General features: G+C 33.5%; 1 protein-coding gene across 1 annotated transcript in view; it reads left to right on the forward strand.

Moving 5' to 3' along the window:
* Positions 1 to 17,443, forward strand: part of DPH6 (diphthamine biosynthesis 6) — a 188,378-nt gene that overhangs the window by 37,069 nt on the left and 133,866 nt on the right. Inside the window, exons 4-5 of the mRNA XM_088167211.1 lie at positions 4,554 to 4,627; positions 6,706 to 6,824. Coding sequence (XP_088023337.1) covers positions 4,554 to 4,627; positions 6,706 to 6,824 — 193 coding nt within the window. The remainder of the gene's footprint in view (positions 1 to 4,553; positions 4,628 to 6,705; positions 6,825 to 17,443) is intronic.

Below are 17,443 nucleotides of genomic sequence, written 5' to 3' on the forward strand. Positions count from 1 at the left end.
TTCTACACAGTAAATTTTTAGGGATATTCTGCATTTTTCTGAATGGCAGTGCTCAAATTTTCATGTAATACACGTGAATAGACATATATAGGCACAGGTCTAGCACTTCATTTTACTTTGTTAATATTTTGGCTGTTGTGTGCAATATTTCATTTAAAATAGACATTTTAAAGGTGGTGAATAGTGCTGTGCAGTGATATGCTTAGCAGTAACCTTTACTCATAATGTGATATTGTCTGTACGTCTTATTTTGTTCAGCTTTCTCTGGCACTGATGAAGCCTAAGGCTGCTGTTTCATTGAGTTGCTGATAATTTTTTATCTGATTAACTGACACATTTAGTTGAAATCAGACACAGCCCTTAGGCTGGGCATGGATTTAATTTAAAAAGTATCAAAGGTTTGCACTGTGTGCTGTTTAATCATCATGTTTATCAGGCAAAGAAAAATTACCGGAAGGACCATAGGGAGAGGGTTATCTTAAGGAGCAGCAACTTGGGAAATTGATAATAACTCTGAGGTAATTTACAGCTAACTTTTACATTCATTAATATAACATTTCCCACTAATAGTTACAGTGCATGTAATATACTAATTAAATTGAAAACATTAGCACTAATTTTCTTTTTGCTGAACTCTGAAAGGGTCAGGTAAAGACATTAAAATATGAAATTATAGAAAACCTCCATACTGATATTGCTGCAATAAATTTTTTACTTACTAGTAGAATACTTCTACCAGTAGTATATGCTACAATGCATATGTAGTAATTTCCTCAGATTACTGTTACTATCATTAATTTTAAAAAGCAAAATTAAAATAACAGTGTGCTAGTATATGCTGTTTACCTTTTACTTTAGCTGTGAAACTGTATGGTAGAATTGTACATGGATATAAGAGGCACCTTAAAACCAGCAGTTTTGGAGCTTTCACAAAACTGTTAAATTTTTTATACTATTTCCTGATAGGAAATGCAGCCAACGGTAATTTATGATACACAAAGAGCAACAATTTTGAATTTTGTTGTTCATTAAACCGTTTAAATAGTAAATAACTTTAAAACTAGGATGCCTTAAACATAAGTTGCATGTTTTAGTACAGCTACATTTGCAGAGATCAATTAGCTGTTCTAACACAATTGTTTATGAAGATTATTCCTCTAAACAGGAATAAATTAACTGTTATAACAAGATATAGAATAACGGTGTAATTTCACTTATTGTAAAAACATAGCCAATAATTATCTTAGGTAGATTTTTAAAAAGCTACTAAATTGTCTTATTTAGTTGCTTTTTGAAAGTTTTCCAGGTTTCAGTTTATTTTCCTAGCTGCATTTTGAAATGAGTACTTTTGGTGGCTCTAAAGGGGAAAAATAAGTTTTAGAATGTCGTATAGAAAATAACACTGTTAGCATCTGTGCACATTTGTGTTAGCATCTGGTTTTATGTGCACATTGCATATTTTGTGCTGTACCACTTTGTGACAGAGTATATTGTACTGAGTATAAGTGCTTTCTGAATTATCCAGATATTCTAGAGAAACCGTTTATTTTTATTTTAGAGTAGCCTATTGCACTAGAAACATATTAGTAAAGTTTAACATAGGTAAATAATCTCTTAAATTAACAGTATATGATGCTTTTTAAAATAATAATTAAAAAATCCACTCAGCCCAAGAAAAAAAACACCTTCTCATATTAATTTTCCTCAGATGTTTTTCTGTTACTTTTTATATAATACAGCATGTAACCTCTTTCGTTCTGAATTTTCCCAAATTCACTTCCTCAGCTTTTGAGTTCAGTGCAGATCCTTGATATTTACCTGCAGATGTCAGCTTAGTTTGCCCTTGCTGAGTGCAGTTTTGTGAACATGCTTTTAATGGTACCAAACCTGATCAGATTCCACATTAAAAGTGAAAGCACTATTGATTCTGGGATGGATTCTCTGCTAAGCATGATCAACTGTTAGTCAAACAAAGTGCTGTCTGTTTGCAAGGTGTCCAATAACGCTCTCAATACCAAAGAATAAGTCCATGGAAGAAGTAGCTTTCAGCTAGTACTCTTTGCAAGCTTCAGCTGTTGAGCTGAATATACTGTGGGACAAGACTTCATGTAAACTTTGTGCAGCTGAGGAGTTTATGAAGGTTATTAGACCATAGTTTTTTTCTGTTCTACCTCATACTCCATCCTTCCTCCTTTCACATCTTCTTATTTCTTACTTGTGCAACTCCATCCTTAATTTGTTGAACTGGACAAAATAGGGGGATTGAATTTATTCAATTTCACGGAATGTAAGTATATTAACTAGTTCTCCCATTTCAAAGCAGATATTAAGTATGTTGGTGTTTGTCCTCGTGGAAGCTATTGTCTGACAGTGAAGAAAGCTTATATTTGCTCTTTACCATGAGAAGAACTGAATGAAAAATGAAAAGAGGTGGTGATAAATAACTACCTGTGAGAACTTTTTAAACATGAATGCTTACCACAACTGCAAAATGACATGATGTCCTACCATTTCAAAAGACAATTAAAACTTAATGTATTATCAAAGAAAATAAACTAGAATAAGTGCAGACAATCTTCTATGTTATTATTTAAATCAGATTTAACGTAAGTTGTAAGCAAGCAGACAATAATTGCATTGGTTTTGCATTACTAACATCAAGATATATTGCACACGTATGTACATATTTGTGTTTGCATGTGTGTGTCTATATATATGCATTCATAATTATGTGCATCCAATGACTTACAGGTTTTTGTAGTAAAAAACAACCAAACAACATCAAAACAAAACCTATTAGTAATCTTGATACAAAAGTTTCAAGTGTGGCCCATTGTTTCAGTGGTCATTTAGTAAGTATACGTTCTGTGAACCTTCTGTGGCTTTTAAAGTTCCATTATCGTAGGATGGTTATGAAACTTCCTGGGACTCATGACTAGAATTTTTTAAATCCCAAACAAGTATGTTTGTGCAATATATCATTTTAGTATAGAAGTACTGTGTATAAGAACAGAACATTTGAATCTCTACTTCCACTTACTTTTATTTTTAATTTGAGGGAGTTTTCCTAGCAAGTATCTTTGCTAATGCGTATATTTTGTTGGAACTTGAAAAACAGAATGAATAAAAAATATGTTTATGGTTCTGTGAGCTTGTTAAAAGTGAATTGGCCAAGTCAGTTGTCATCTTCATGGATGAACAGGAGATTCTGTAAATCTGTCTATTTGGGAAATCAGATTTTACTCCATATTTGTTTATTATGAGGTTACCATCTTTTTTTGAAGTTTGTCATATAGTTAGTCTCTAATATCTCTCATGCACCTATGTATCTCCCATTGTTAGGGAAAGAAGAGTGCACGTAGTGCAAATCTATATAATGAAATATAATGAAAATATTGTGTTAACTACAGATTTGCAATGCATTATAATAAATATTATTATGATAAAGAACATCTTATTTGTTTTGATGAGGTAAGAGAAATGTATGTGTTATTGAAAGGGTTGCTCAGAAAAGTTGTGGATGCCATATCACTGGAAATATTCAAGGCCAGATTGTATGGACCTTTGACTCAACCATTCAATGATTCTGTGATAAAATAATGTGGAAAACTGTGTATGATCTATGTATTTATGTGGCTATAGAGGTTAATATACTTGTGAGACAGCAGTTGTATACCCTTCTGTTTGTTTATATCAGATACTTCAAAAACATTATTTACTGAACTTCGCTGATGGCATAGTTTGCCTCTGGTAACATAGAACTGTGATGAATTAATGAAATAAACATAAATATAGGTAATATTTTTGGACATGTTGGTTGATGTCTGCACATTGTGACAGAGGACATTTTGAAGGAATTGCTAGGGTTATTATTTTTACATAAAAATAAAAACAAACAGTATTTATCTTGTTAACATCAGTCATGTTTTCCAAGACTGTTAGACAACCTTCTAACCTTTCTAAAAAGGACGTTTAAGAATGCAACTTAAGTTCAGTTTTAGCAGTACAGGTAGACTGTATATCAAAATAGCATGAAATAAAGGAGTACAGAGATTTTAGATATATTTGAAGATTCAAGAAGCTTCATGGATCAATTGATCAAATTTTTTTTAAAAAAACTCTGCTTGCATAGCTATGTTTACTTTTTAAGAAAGGTATGAGTAATCTCACACTCTTTTGTACTGCAAACCATGGAAAATACTAAGAATTCAATTAATTGTATGATGTACATTGCTGATAATTATTTGTAGGTAGAATAGCTAACACCTCACTTATAGGGAAAATCTGGAAGAAATTTTCAGGATGTCTGGAAAACTTTATGACAATCTGTTATGTCTGATACTTTTCAGTTACCTTGTTTGTTTCTTCTCTTAGAATGGTACTTGAGTCAAATAGCCTGCATTAGAGTAATAACCATGCAGTAAGCTGCATTCCATGTACTGGTCACAGGAAAAAAAAATTATTCTTAGTTGATTCTGCAGGTAGAGATACTGAATCTCTTCAGCTTAAATCATTATATACTGCTGTCACTGATATTCCATGCCTTTTTTCAGGACAAAGAAGGAGTAGAGGGTGTATCTGTGGGAGCCATTCTTTCTGACTACCAGAGAGTTCGAGTGGAAGATGTGTAAGAAAATACTAATCTTTTTCAGTATATGCATTCTGGAGATTACTCAGCTGTTTTCTAACTCAAATTTATAGCAGAGACAGTTGTCTGATTTCTCATGTTCTGTGATACCAAAGGTATTTTATTCATTAATACAGGTATTTCTTTTTTTCTTTTGTTTTTCTTCCTTTTTTCCCCCTGAAACCGTGTTGATTAGTAAAAATCTAGTAGAGACTATACCAGAGTTTTTGATTGCTTTTCAGATCTCTCTTCATCTGTTGAAAATACTCAGAGTTTTGGTATGAAAATAGTTCAGTTCTTTGATTTCAACAGGAAGCTCACTCAGTTCCAATGACTACAGTGTTGTGGTCAAGTCCCTCTATTTTTTACCAGTGTTTTGATATAGAGGAACATCCTGTGAATTATCAGGAATTAGATGCAAGAGAATCTTTCTGTGCACATCTTCCCTTAACTCATTAATCTAAAATTTGTTGTTATTAATCAGGATCTTCCATTTGTCATTCCTGTTGTGCACAAAAGTCTATATAAATTGTGATTCTTTTAAAAGTCTTAATTAAAAAGAGCATTGTGTAATGGTACTTGTATCTGTTATGTAGGCCACTATTTGATCTGAAAAAGATTTTTACTGTATATATCTGATGAAATGCAAAATCACCTTGTGTTAAAATTAATTATAGTGTCATGAGTTCATTAATTATTTCTTGATGATAAAAGCAACTATCCGGAATCCTTTATGAATTGTAAGGACAGTAAAATTAATGCTGTGCCAACTCAGCTCACGTCAGCAAGTTACAGAGCACATTTGTTTTCTTTACAGCTTACATAGATAAATTACAGTCAGAAATAACTCCTTTTTCTTTTCCTTTATACTTAAAACATATTAATAATTGCCTCTGTTGGTAGAGTAAAAAAAGATTGCTTTTGTTGATTGTGAATTTTGCATCTTTACCACAGCTAAAAGATTGACCGGAAATCACAGTATTTCAAACAGGCATGACTATTTCCAAGTTTGCTCTGTAGTAAAAGACTTTACATTGATCTGTATATTTAGCCCTTGCAATAAGGTTCCATATGAACCATCACAGTTAATTCAGCTAAATTTTTAGCTGAAGTTAGACACCTAAGTAACTACTTTACATTCAGAGCTGCAAAATAGTTCTGTTACAAAACTTAGTGCTCTGTTAAAGCATATCAAAGTAATAAGAAAACTAGTCAGATTATATGGGTGCTATCTATGCATTTACATGTCAACATGAAACATTTAACTATGCATTTAACTATGTAGTCCTGACAATCATACTAGTGGGTCTATCTAATATAGAGGAATGCTCATATATATGAAAACGACCATGTATTGGAAAAAGCATGATAATTCACAAATAAATGTAAATCTTAAATGCTCTGAACTAGCCCCATAGTTAAATGTTAAAGTTTTTCAGAGCTAGACCTTACACATTTAATCACCAGCTGATGATTCTTGACAATTTACAGAAACGTTACCTATCAATAATGCAAATTAGTGATTCTCTAATGTGATAAACACTCAAATGCTGTGTATCAAATGCTGTCTATATATGATATGCATCAAAACAATTTATTAACCTTATAGTAACAAGTTGTTAGTTTGTATCACAAGCTCTATATATTTTCCTGAATTATTTTTTCCTTGGGTGTTGATCCAAATCACAGCAACAACTTCAGCATATTGTACTAGTGACATGTGCCACATTTGTCACAGAGCAGTAACTTTGTCCTTAGCCATGTTCACAAAAGTGATGACTTTCTAAAGTGCTAATTGTTTTGTGTCTCAAAAGGTTTAGGAACTTACATTTCCATGCAGATCTGTTTACCTCAGTGAGTTGCATCTTATGTAGACTAATTATTGTCAGAACAATTTATTTCTTTTTTTTTAATTTATGTTAGACTTAATGTTTATAATTGAGTATATGAATAGTAAAGTGTTGTAATGGAAATAATAGAAGAAAAATTTTAAAATAAATTTTCATTAATTTTGCATTAATAATACTGGGTGAAAGCATAATACTTGGCTTTATCCAATTTTTTTGTTTGATTTTCAGGTGCAGAAGGCTTAATCTTCAGCCTTTAGCTTACCTGTGGCATTACAACCAGGAAATACTGCTTAAAGAAATGATATCATCTAACATTCAAGCAATAATCATAAAAGTGGCAGCTTTTGGTATGTACTCAGATTCTGAGCAATATTGTCTACTGAAATTTCCCATGGGCAAATCCTCAACATAACAGAGGAAAACAGAACTTTTGTTGTATGTTTCAGGATATGAGATGTTAATATCATGAAAATTATAAAAAGTGGCCCAATACCAGTTGTGATGTCTGAATAATTAATTTAACAGGATGCAATTCATTCTTAAAGGAGATGTGAAAAAGCTGGAAAGTAGATCGTCCTAACATAGCCATTAAATCCCTCTCATTTTTTTTTTTCTGGTTTGGTTTTGATTTGCAGTAAAGATGCATGTATAATTCAGTAGTTCACAGTATTGTCATTTATAGATGATACAGGCTGGTGACTAGACAATATTATAAAGCAACCGTGAAAGTTCTAATAGAAATACATCAAGTTAATAGCAAACAAGATATAATTATGAGGCCAAAATATTTTGTGTAACGGCAGACTTGGAGTTGATAAATCATAAGAGCAAACAAATAATTCATCATTGCCTCTAAATTTTTCTTGGTATTTAAAATGTAGTTGTTTAGCATACCAGAAAATCAACATCTTTTCATTGTCAGCTATGTAAAATGAAGTTATAAAACTTGAAGCAAATAAATATGGAAGTTAACCTGTTTATTGCTTGAATGTAAATGTAAGGTCAAAATGAAGTTTTATAAGAAGGCTTATGGAAAGATGTGCTCTAGAAGCCTAAGGAGCACATGTGAAACATGTTCATAATACAATATATTCATTTCAGGCCGCTATGCAGTTTTCTATTTCAGATGAGCAAATAAGCTTTTAGGCATAAAATATGACCTAAGGACCTTTTCTTTTGGGGTTGACTATAAATTTGTGGTCTAGTGTACAAACAGTGGATTGTATCATACAAGTGGCATAAATTGTTAAAGATCTATATTTGGAGAATAGTGTTGCATAATCTTTCATTAGAAGTCCAATGGCTGGTTTATCTGGTCAACTTTTCCCATCAAATACCTAATCTCTGTTTATCTCAAAGAATGCTTTATAATAAAGTAATTTCTCCTTCATTGTTAACCAAGATTTGAATTATAATACCTTTAGACTGGATGGATTAAATTAATTTTTTAAGTTTTATTTATTTCTCTTTATGGTATAGTTTCTAACTAGTTTTTACATTGTCACTAGGATGGTCTTTCTCAATTGTTGTGTAGGATCTGCTAGGGCTAACAGAAGGATTAGGATGATTAGAAATACCACATGCTCTCATTCATTTACAGGTAACAAGCAATGTAATTCATTCATGTTTTCCTGATTTTTGGGAGGTCAGTTACAAATATATAGGAATTGAATGCCATGTTTTCTACTACAAAACACTTGGTTTTAAAATGGAGAAAGAAAAAGAAAGGTTTCTAAAATAATTGTTTTCAGGCCATGTAAATTATATTTTTATATTTATGTTATATTTCCATAAAATAGAATGCATTCATTGCTTATACTGGCACGAAGAAAAAAATAAAGACCACAAAGCATATGTAACATGTTTTTTTAAGTCAAAATTATTTTTTAAAGAAAATATATGGTTCAAATAGTAGATAAAACTGTTTCCCAAATAGACATCAACTGATGGCCTGTCATGCCTGAAGCAAGATAAGCTTGTCTTTTGTATTTTACCATCTTAAAAAAACTTAAAATGCACTGGTTAGTGCACAAAGAGTGCTTTGTGGGCTATTCATTGGAAGAGTGAATACCATAAATACTTGTAGATAGCAATTAGATAGAAAATCACTCCCAGTTATTTTTCCTTTTTATTTTTTTGGCTACAGGTAAAAGAAAGATCTTATCAGAGTCAATTTCTCACCTGCCTCAGGCAGATGTAATTAGATGTAAGCAAATTTAATGGAGCTTTTGTGCTCTGGGGCCATTCTGTAATGCTTTAATAATTGCATGCCTTATTAAAGTGGATTTAAGGTATGAAGGCTGTTTAACATATCAAGTGGCAAAGAAGAAAAGATACAGTTTAACTTTTTGCCTTTTAGATTAATAATCAAAGCTAAACTGCAATGAAAATACTTAAAATAACAGATTTAAGAGTCTGAAGGGTAATGCATTAGGTGATACATTGTACAGTTGTTAATGCAAGAAGCAAATCTGTAACCTGAGCTTGACATCCATGGGCGCTGGACATACTTGCACACCCGCCTTGTCCTGTTTTCCATTAACTCCATGCCAGTATTGACAAGGTAAAAGCCTGTCATTTTATGTAGAAAACACATAATTATACAAGTAAATGAGCATTACTTTAGTACATTTCCCTAAATCCACCATTACAAATTAATACTATAAACTTTTCCAGCAGCAAGAGTTTTCTATCTCAGAGTAGTGTAGTTTTCCAGATGGGATGCCAATTGTTCTCGCTTTTATGCAAAAAAAAGTATTGTTAGCAACCTTTTTCACATGCCTTCTGTTGATCTATAAGTAGATCATCTTTCTTTCCTTTGGAGTGTATTTCAGAAGCTTTAATGATGAGAGAAAAACATTCCATGAGATAGCAGCAAACCTGAGCACTATATATATATATATATATATATATATATATATATATATAAAAGCTACTTCTGAATATTTATCTTCAGTGCCATTTTCTTGCTGCTAAAGATGCCTGTAATGATACATCATACTTTTATCTTTGAAATATACTCCTCTTCAATGGAAATACAGAAATTCAGGATGAGGTTGCTCAGTAACAGCTAAAATGGAAGCTATTACTGATTTTTTTAATATGTGTGTGCCTGAAATTCCAGTAATAGCCGTTGCTCATGTGACGCATTGCAATATAGCCCTGTGTAATAGAACAATTGTGTAATATAACACAGTAAGAAGATACATTTTTGATCTCATTCCTTTTTGGTTTTATTTTACAGAATAACTAATACTAATTAACTTGCAGAGTATGCATATAACAGATTCAGCTCTAAATCATGATAACTTTACATATTGGTCTTAACTGTGCCTCATTCCAAAGCAAATTGTTTCAACTGCAGGTACAAGGTGTAATACATACATGGAATTGAGGGAAGGAGAAGGGTTACATTTGGAAGGAATCTTTGAGTTCCTTACAGTATGATCTTTAGTAAAACTTAATGTTCAAGTTTATTTGCTTTCAGTTTATTTATATAGTTAACTATACCTAAGTCTTGTTAAGTAGTAACACTAAAACTTAAGCACCTCTATAATTTTTAAGATATGACAAACTGCATTTCTTATAGAGATGAGAGTATACTTGAGGAATGGATGTCGTGGGGCATTGTTTCTTCAATGTTTTAGTCAAAATCAGAATATAAACTCAAATTCCTATATTTGAGGGGATTAATAAGCATTTATTTGCTTTATACATTGTAGCTTCTTCCAAGCTTGGTTATAGTAAACTAATCCTTAATTATTTAATTAAATACCTGGAAAAAAACCACATTGTTTTTATGAGATCAGGTAACTGAAACATTAACTAGAAAAAAAATTCAGTTTAAATTATTAAATTACGTTTCTAACTTCTAGCTGCTCTTTGGACCACAGGAAAGAAATTATACCATAATACTGTTCAACAATAATAAAAGCTGAAACTTTGAATCAGGGCTGATCAGCCTACATATGAAGTGAAGTGTTACGGCAGACCTCTCGTTAGGGATAGAAATGAGCCAAGACACAGAATGTCATTCAACAACGTGAAAAGTGCCCTGGTTTATTCTTCTTTACAGCTTAGCCATCCTGACTCTGAGTACAGCCAGCTTCTACTGTAGGGTCTAGGGCAGACTCTGACTGCTGGCTATTTCCTGCTGGGCTATGACTGCAAGGTCGCCTGTAATCTCTTCTTCTACACCTACAGTGGAGCTCTTTTATTTCATTACTACATTCTTTATCTTGTAGGTCCAGCTGCTGTGAGTGCTTATAGACATTCCACATTCCCAGCCATGGGTAGAGTTAAAATCACAGGGTCTGTAGAAACCTAAATTTTGAAGTGATATGGGCCTTAGTTCCTTACTCAGGCTATTTCCCAATGGAGTAATGAGCCCTTAGGGAGCCATTGTCATCTCCTCTCTGCCAGGAAATCCTAAGTTCCTTCACTAAAATGTAGTACACTGTAGTAAGTGAATTTAACTTGAACCTCCTTTGGTGTGAGAAGATACTGATGCTTGCTTCCCATGGTCTAGAAAATTGGTATACTCCTGTTATTCATGGAATCTACTATCCCAATAGTTGAGGGATGTGCATGTTTTTGTATATGAGTTTTTAATTGAAAAAGAGAGAATATTGCTTCTTAGTATAGTGAGTCTATTATTTAAACCCAGCCACCTAGGTGTCAATGTTACTATTAATTTGTATGCCTCTAGTTTACAGAAGTGAAATCTAACTGACTGAAATTGATAACCATACTCCCATTAGTAAGAGGTAAGAGGTAAGAGGACTAAGAGGTAAGATTTACTTGAAAAAGACCTAGTGCCACACGGTTCCTGGTTAGGCTCCTAAGGGTGTAATTTAGTGTACAGATAAGCTGATAGTAAGTTGCTGTCAAAAGGTCAATCTTTCCATCCCACTTCTAGCTGACTCTTCCAAGCTGCAAGTCTGTGCTTGCTTCTGCCCCTGTAATGGCTCCAGTGTTTTTATGGCTGCATGTAGGTGATCCAGCAGGATCTGCTTTTTTGTGAGTGCAGGGAACTTGCTCTGTATAAACCACATCTGCATGGAGAGACAGAACTCTCTTTCAGTAGAAAGCTTGCTATTAAATTAGATTGGCTGCAATGGCAGATCGTATCCTGAAGTAAAATCGGTTGGTGGTGGTGAGTTTTGACTGAGCACATCATCTGTGTAATGGAGAGGAACAGTGTTCTTTGAAAATGTGTCTCTAGTATTTAGTACTGAGCAATTTTAAAGTAATTCTGAGGAAATTGAAGGACCTTGTAATCACAGGGGGAGATATTTGCTTCCTTCAAAGATTTTTTAAAAATTCTCAGACCATTCACAAACATAACAGAAGGAATTGAATAACATTTTGCTATGAAGTCAATATGAGATCCCAGTTGCTTTCTTATATGTTGTATAATAAGAATTGTTTACTTGCTTATTGCTAAGTAAATTAATCATTGATGTTATTCTTAGCTAGTTCAGCTTGTTTACAGGTGACCATTCCATTGCTTTCTTACTTGGGCAGCTACCAGACACTGGAGCAGTAGTAGACTCCATGACAGTCTTCCCAACATTTGCTCTTGATAACATTCTGTTTTATGAATATGAAAAACACTTAGAATCACAGAGCCATTAAGGTTGGAAAAGAACTCCCAGATCATCAAGTCCCACCTTCAGCTGAGTAGCACTAGAGCCACTAAATCATATCTCTAAGTGCCATGTATACTTTTTAAATACTTGGTTTTTGAGCACTTATTCTGTTTATCATAATTTGAAATAAAAGATAAAATGATTGATAATGTTTTTCAAGTCCTGTCAAATTTTGATGCTTGTGTGTTCTGTTATGGATAATGTACTCTAAAACTAGCCTTAAACTTTTATTAGAAAAATTATCCTTGTGCAGTGTTAAAGTATTATCTTGTACACACATATGATCACTTTTAATTAATTTTAGTTTTAATGTTTTTTCAGATTATAAATTTGATAAATTTAATAAATTACCTAGAATTTATTTTGGGAAAGATGTTCTTATTAGCCTTTTCCTCCTTCTAAATCTTGTTTCCTAGCTAGCATATGGTGTTGTCACTGAATTTTCAAACAAATTTTCTGAAACTTAGTTGGCCCTTTAGAGTTTAAGTGCATTTGACACTTTGCTCTAGGCTTGTTCCCTAATATATTTGTCTACCATACCAGTTATCTCCATAATTCATGTTATTCATGATAAAAAAAAAAGATACCACACTTGTTTGTTCATCAGACATTGCATGAAAAGATTTGAGTACACTTATAAAAACATAAGAGCCATTTTATCTCAGTCTTTTTTTTTTTTTTCTGATGGAAAAGCTTCACACAGGAAAAGATCAACACAGATAAATGGAAATTGCATGCAAGACTGGAAGTAAAAAAATCAGCTTGGGGTTTAAGATGTGACACAAAAGAGATGAGTAAGAGAAAAGAGTACTAGGAATGGACTTAAGAGAAAGTTTGGTTCATAGTTGAAAGTTTAGGAAAATAAGATGAGAAAATAATTTTTGCATTTAGGATGATACTTGCTTTGATGCTTGTATGTGAATGACAGATACTTTGTTACCAGTGTAAGAGGAGATTTCAGAAATATTTTAGTGCATATATAATGTATAAAGAAATGTTTGAAAATAAAGTGTGTTACAGAAAAAGAAGAAATGAGATTTTGCACAAGTCAGTTTAGAAACAAGTTAGAGAAATATGATTCCCTCTTCACTAACGCTGAGCTTATACATTGGGAAATGGGAAGGATGTTGTTGTCATAACAGATAACAGGAGTTAGAAGGAAGAGTAACGGAATGTGCCTGAAAACAGAAAAGTTGTTGAAAGCTGACATTACTGAGTGCTTGTTAAGGAGATATCACAGACAGACAAAGTAGGAAAGAGATGGCTTAAGAGTGGAAAGATCACTTAGCAGTTTGGGGAGATCACATCATCTAAAGGAAAATTTAAATGGAAGCAGCAGGCTAAGGGTGCACTATTAGGCATTTAAAGTGAAACAGAAAAGGAAGTATGGGCAATAGTGAAAAAGACAGAATAATAGTGAGAACTTGGAGCTGAAAAATAGTGGAAGAAAAAGAGCTTAGTAAGAGATGTCAAAAGCAGAAATAATCTTAACAATATGAAAATAAAGAGGTACAAGTGGTATATTTTTCATACTAGAATATTACTTGCTATTTTTTAATGTTTGATACAAGTTCTAGATGCCCATTTACTTTACAGACTTGTGTGCCGAAATAAGACATAAACCTTTAAAGGCATATCTGTGTAGTTAGAACCATAGATATTTACTTTTCAGGTCACTCTGAATTGAAGTTTTGCAGGACTTCTTGTCTTAGTCCGATCCTTTATTTCTGCTCTGACCTTTTACCCTTTTGCAGCTATCTATTGATCTGCACTGTCAGAAGCCTCTGTTGATCCATTTGGGGATTGTGACTTTTTAAAGGTTTATAACTTGTCTGCATGGGGATGGATTTAATGAAAATGACACAGATTTTTCCACTTGAACCACACCTCTTACTCTTCCACAGCATGAAATACCAGAATTCTGTAACAGGGACAAAATAGCACATTTTTTTTTATCAACACACATTTCTATTCATGTGGTGCTAGATTGATTAAACAATTAGATTTAAATAGATTAATACTCAAACAATGCTCTTGAAATATTCTACTCTAATAATTTCTATCAGGAAAGTCATATATATGTGCCTGTATGAACTGAAACTTTAACAACTTTCGATTTAAATTTTTTTGGTCCTTTAGAAGTCCTAAGAAGTTGACTCAGTCACTATTTTAAATGAGATGAACCATTCGCTGCATTTGATTAAAAGTAGTTTAATGCTGTTATTCAGAAATTACACAATTCTTCCATAATCTTTTTCAAACTACCAACATTTTAGAGGAGAATCTTCTGAAATTTGACAAGGGCAAATGCAGGATCCTGTACTTGGGGAGGAGTAACTCCAGCGCCAGCACAGCCTGGGGCTGACCTGCTGGAAGGCAGCTCTGTGGAGAAGGACATGGGGGTGCTGGTCCATGCCAGCAGTGTCTCCTTGTGGGTAAGAAGGCCAGAGGGATCCTAAGCTGCATTAGAAAGAGCATTTGCAGCAGATCAAGGAAGGTGATCCTGCCCTTCTCAGCCCTGGTGAGCCTCACCTGGAGTGCTGTGTCCAGTTCTGGGCTCCTCAGGACAAGAGAGACATGGAGCTTCTGTAGCAGGTCCAGTGAAAGGTGAGAAAGATGATTGAGGGTGTGGAGCATCTCTGTTAAAAGGAAAGGCTGAGGAAGCTGGGCCTGGTCAGCCTCAAGAAGAGATGGCTGAGATGACTAACTCATCTCAGTATATAAGTGTTTGAAGTGGAGAGAGAAAGAGAATGGATCCAGGCTCTTAGTGGTACTGAGCAATAGACAGGAGACAACAGGCAGAAACTGAGTCACAGAAAGTTCCACCTGAGCATGAGGAAGAACTTCGCAGTGTGAGTGACCAAGCACTGAAACAGATTGTCCAGAGAGGCTGCAGAGTCTCTCACTGGAGATATTCAAGACCTATCTGGATCAATCCTCCATGTGCTCTGGGATGAGCAGGGAGGTTGGAGCAGAGGACCCACTGTGGTCCCTTCCAGCCTGACCCATTCTGTGATACTGTAATTGTGTAAAAGAATCTGATTGGAAATATTGCCTTGTTATATGATAAAACTGTACAAAATTTCTTCAAAGATTTATTGAGGATTCTGTTCTTGAAACGACAGTGCTAAATTGCTTTGAATCCTAAATTTAACTAGAACACAAACATCTTTGATGTTTAAAAAAAACTCAAGAGATTACAGATAATATTACTCGATGAAAAGTTTTAGATCCTTTTACCTCTCAGAATTCTAAAATTTTATGACATCAGACTAACCTAGTTTAGAACATATTTGAAGAATGTTCAAGAAGGAAGATAAACTGAGATCCCAATTAAACTGCACTGGAAAGATATGCTAGAACCACTTTAGGATTAATGTCTTATACATTTATCACTTAGTATCACTTAGCTTGAAAAGAGTTACTATATCTACAGTATGTCTACAGGTTCCATCCCTGTACAATTCCCACACTGGATAAATTATCACATACTGAAAAAAAAGGAAAAAGAGAAAAGTAGATATATAATCAAGTCACATGAACTTTCCTCTTTTATATGTTAAATGAGAAGTATTTTCTTCTTAAATCTTTTAGAGGTGCAGTAATACCCAGTATTTACTGCTTTTCATTACTTTTATATAAAAATAAAGCAGTTTTTGCAATTTTTTTTTTTTTTTGAAAAGGAAATCCAAGGAATCCATCCAGTTCACCATTGTTAACAGCCTTTCATGTGTCAAAGTTTTGAGGAAGTTAAGAATGAACCTGTTAAGTTATGCTACCAGATGAAAAGTTCGCTTCACAGCTCTTCATAGAAATGAAAGCTAAATGTGACAACAGGAATAATTTACCTCAAGGCAACTTAAGGTATAGATTTACAGTTCAAGAATATCTGTGTGGCATGTGCACTTCTAGCTGGTGAAGCTTGTAACACATTCCTGCACTCCTACATAGTAAGCCTATGTTACCAGCTAATGCTGGTGTGTACAGGCTTTTCCTGTGTTATTAGAAACGTTCTCCTGTATCTGTACTGTGTAAAGAATAGTGCCTGACCCTCCTTCTGAAAATCGCTGATTTTATATTATTTACTTAGGAAAAATACACGTTTAAAATAGAAAAAATTACTTTCAAAAATAGTCCTGTTTTCTCTATTCCAGTACTAAGATGAGTAGTTGCTTTATCCTTTATACTCTTTTGTTTTCTATATGTATTTCTTTACCTTACAGGTCCTATCATCTTATTGTTAACCCTGTTTTCTTTATGATAAAGAGATTGAGAAGAAAGACACTAGTTTTGGTCCAGAAAACCAAAGTCTTTCATTGCCTCTTCCGTTATTCAAAATTCTAATTCTACTCTTGGTGAGCAGCTGATTAGGGTCTTTGCAGAAACTTTATTGCACATTATACAGCCCTACATCATCAGAAGTTAAGTCTTAGTCCCTGACATTCATAATGATGGCACTTACTACTCTTCTTAATATTACTTCTCAAGAAAAAAGGGGAACTTCATGTTCCTGTAACTTTAAAATAGGTTCTTTTTTTCCTCCGAAAGCCTATCCTAATTCTGTGAATATGATATTTCAAGAAGAATATGATATTATCAATTTGGGAGATTTGTTTTTAACTTTATGGAAGAAGTCGCTGAGTGGCAGGATTAAGTTTTTGAATTGTAGGGTTGATTAGTCAGGAAAGGCTGGAGTTCTTCCCCCCTATATTATCAACAGATAATAGTTGACTCATATTTATTGATGTGTGTATGTGGTAGTGATTCCTTTGTAATGTGTTTATATATTATGGGTTAGAGTTTGGTTCAATGTAGCTTTCAGAAGACCTTTATATACCACTATTTCTTAAAACCAGTAATTATGATTTATTTTCATTTATTTGAAATTTTACTAAGAAATGAAAATAGATTTTTTTATTTTAAAATACTTTTTTAAGAATCAAGATGATTTTAAATTGAACATGCATAAAGCATGTTCTTGTTAGGCACATAAGGCTTGAGAATGTGGATTTTTTTAGCTGAATGTAATGTCATGAAAACGTAACTTGGATTTCTAATGGTCTTGATAAATGCAAGTAATATCAGGTAGTTGCCCCTCAGGTGAGGGCTTCATGTTACACTAATACATATGTACAAAGTGAACCATTTAAAATACAGTTCCTTTGCATAACTCAACAGTAGTGAAATGCCTTTTAGTAATGTTCTTTTTTTCACCACAGCACAAAGCCATAAATTTCTGCCCCAATCTCTTGACATTGCTGCAGTTCTCTACACTTGTCTTGTGGCTGTGCATAAGAGCATTCTGCAACCATTGT

This window comes from Sturnus vulgaris, chromosome 6 (assembly GCF_052056855.1).
Source record: "Sturnus vulgaris isolate bStuVul1 chromosome 6, bStuVul1.hap1, whole genome shotgun sequence".
Taxonomy (NCBI): Eukaryota; Metazoa; Chordata; class Aves; order Passeriformes; family Sturnidae; genus Sturnus; species Sturnus vulgaris.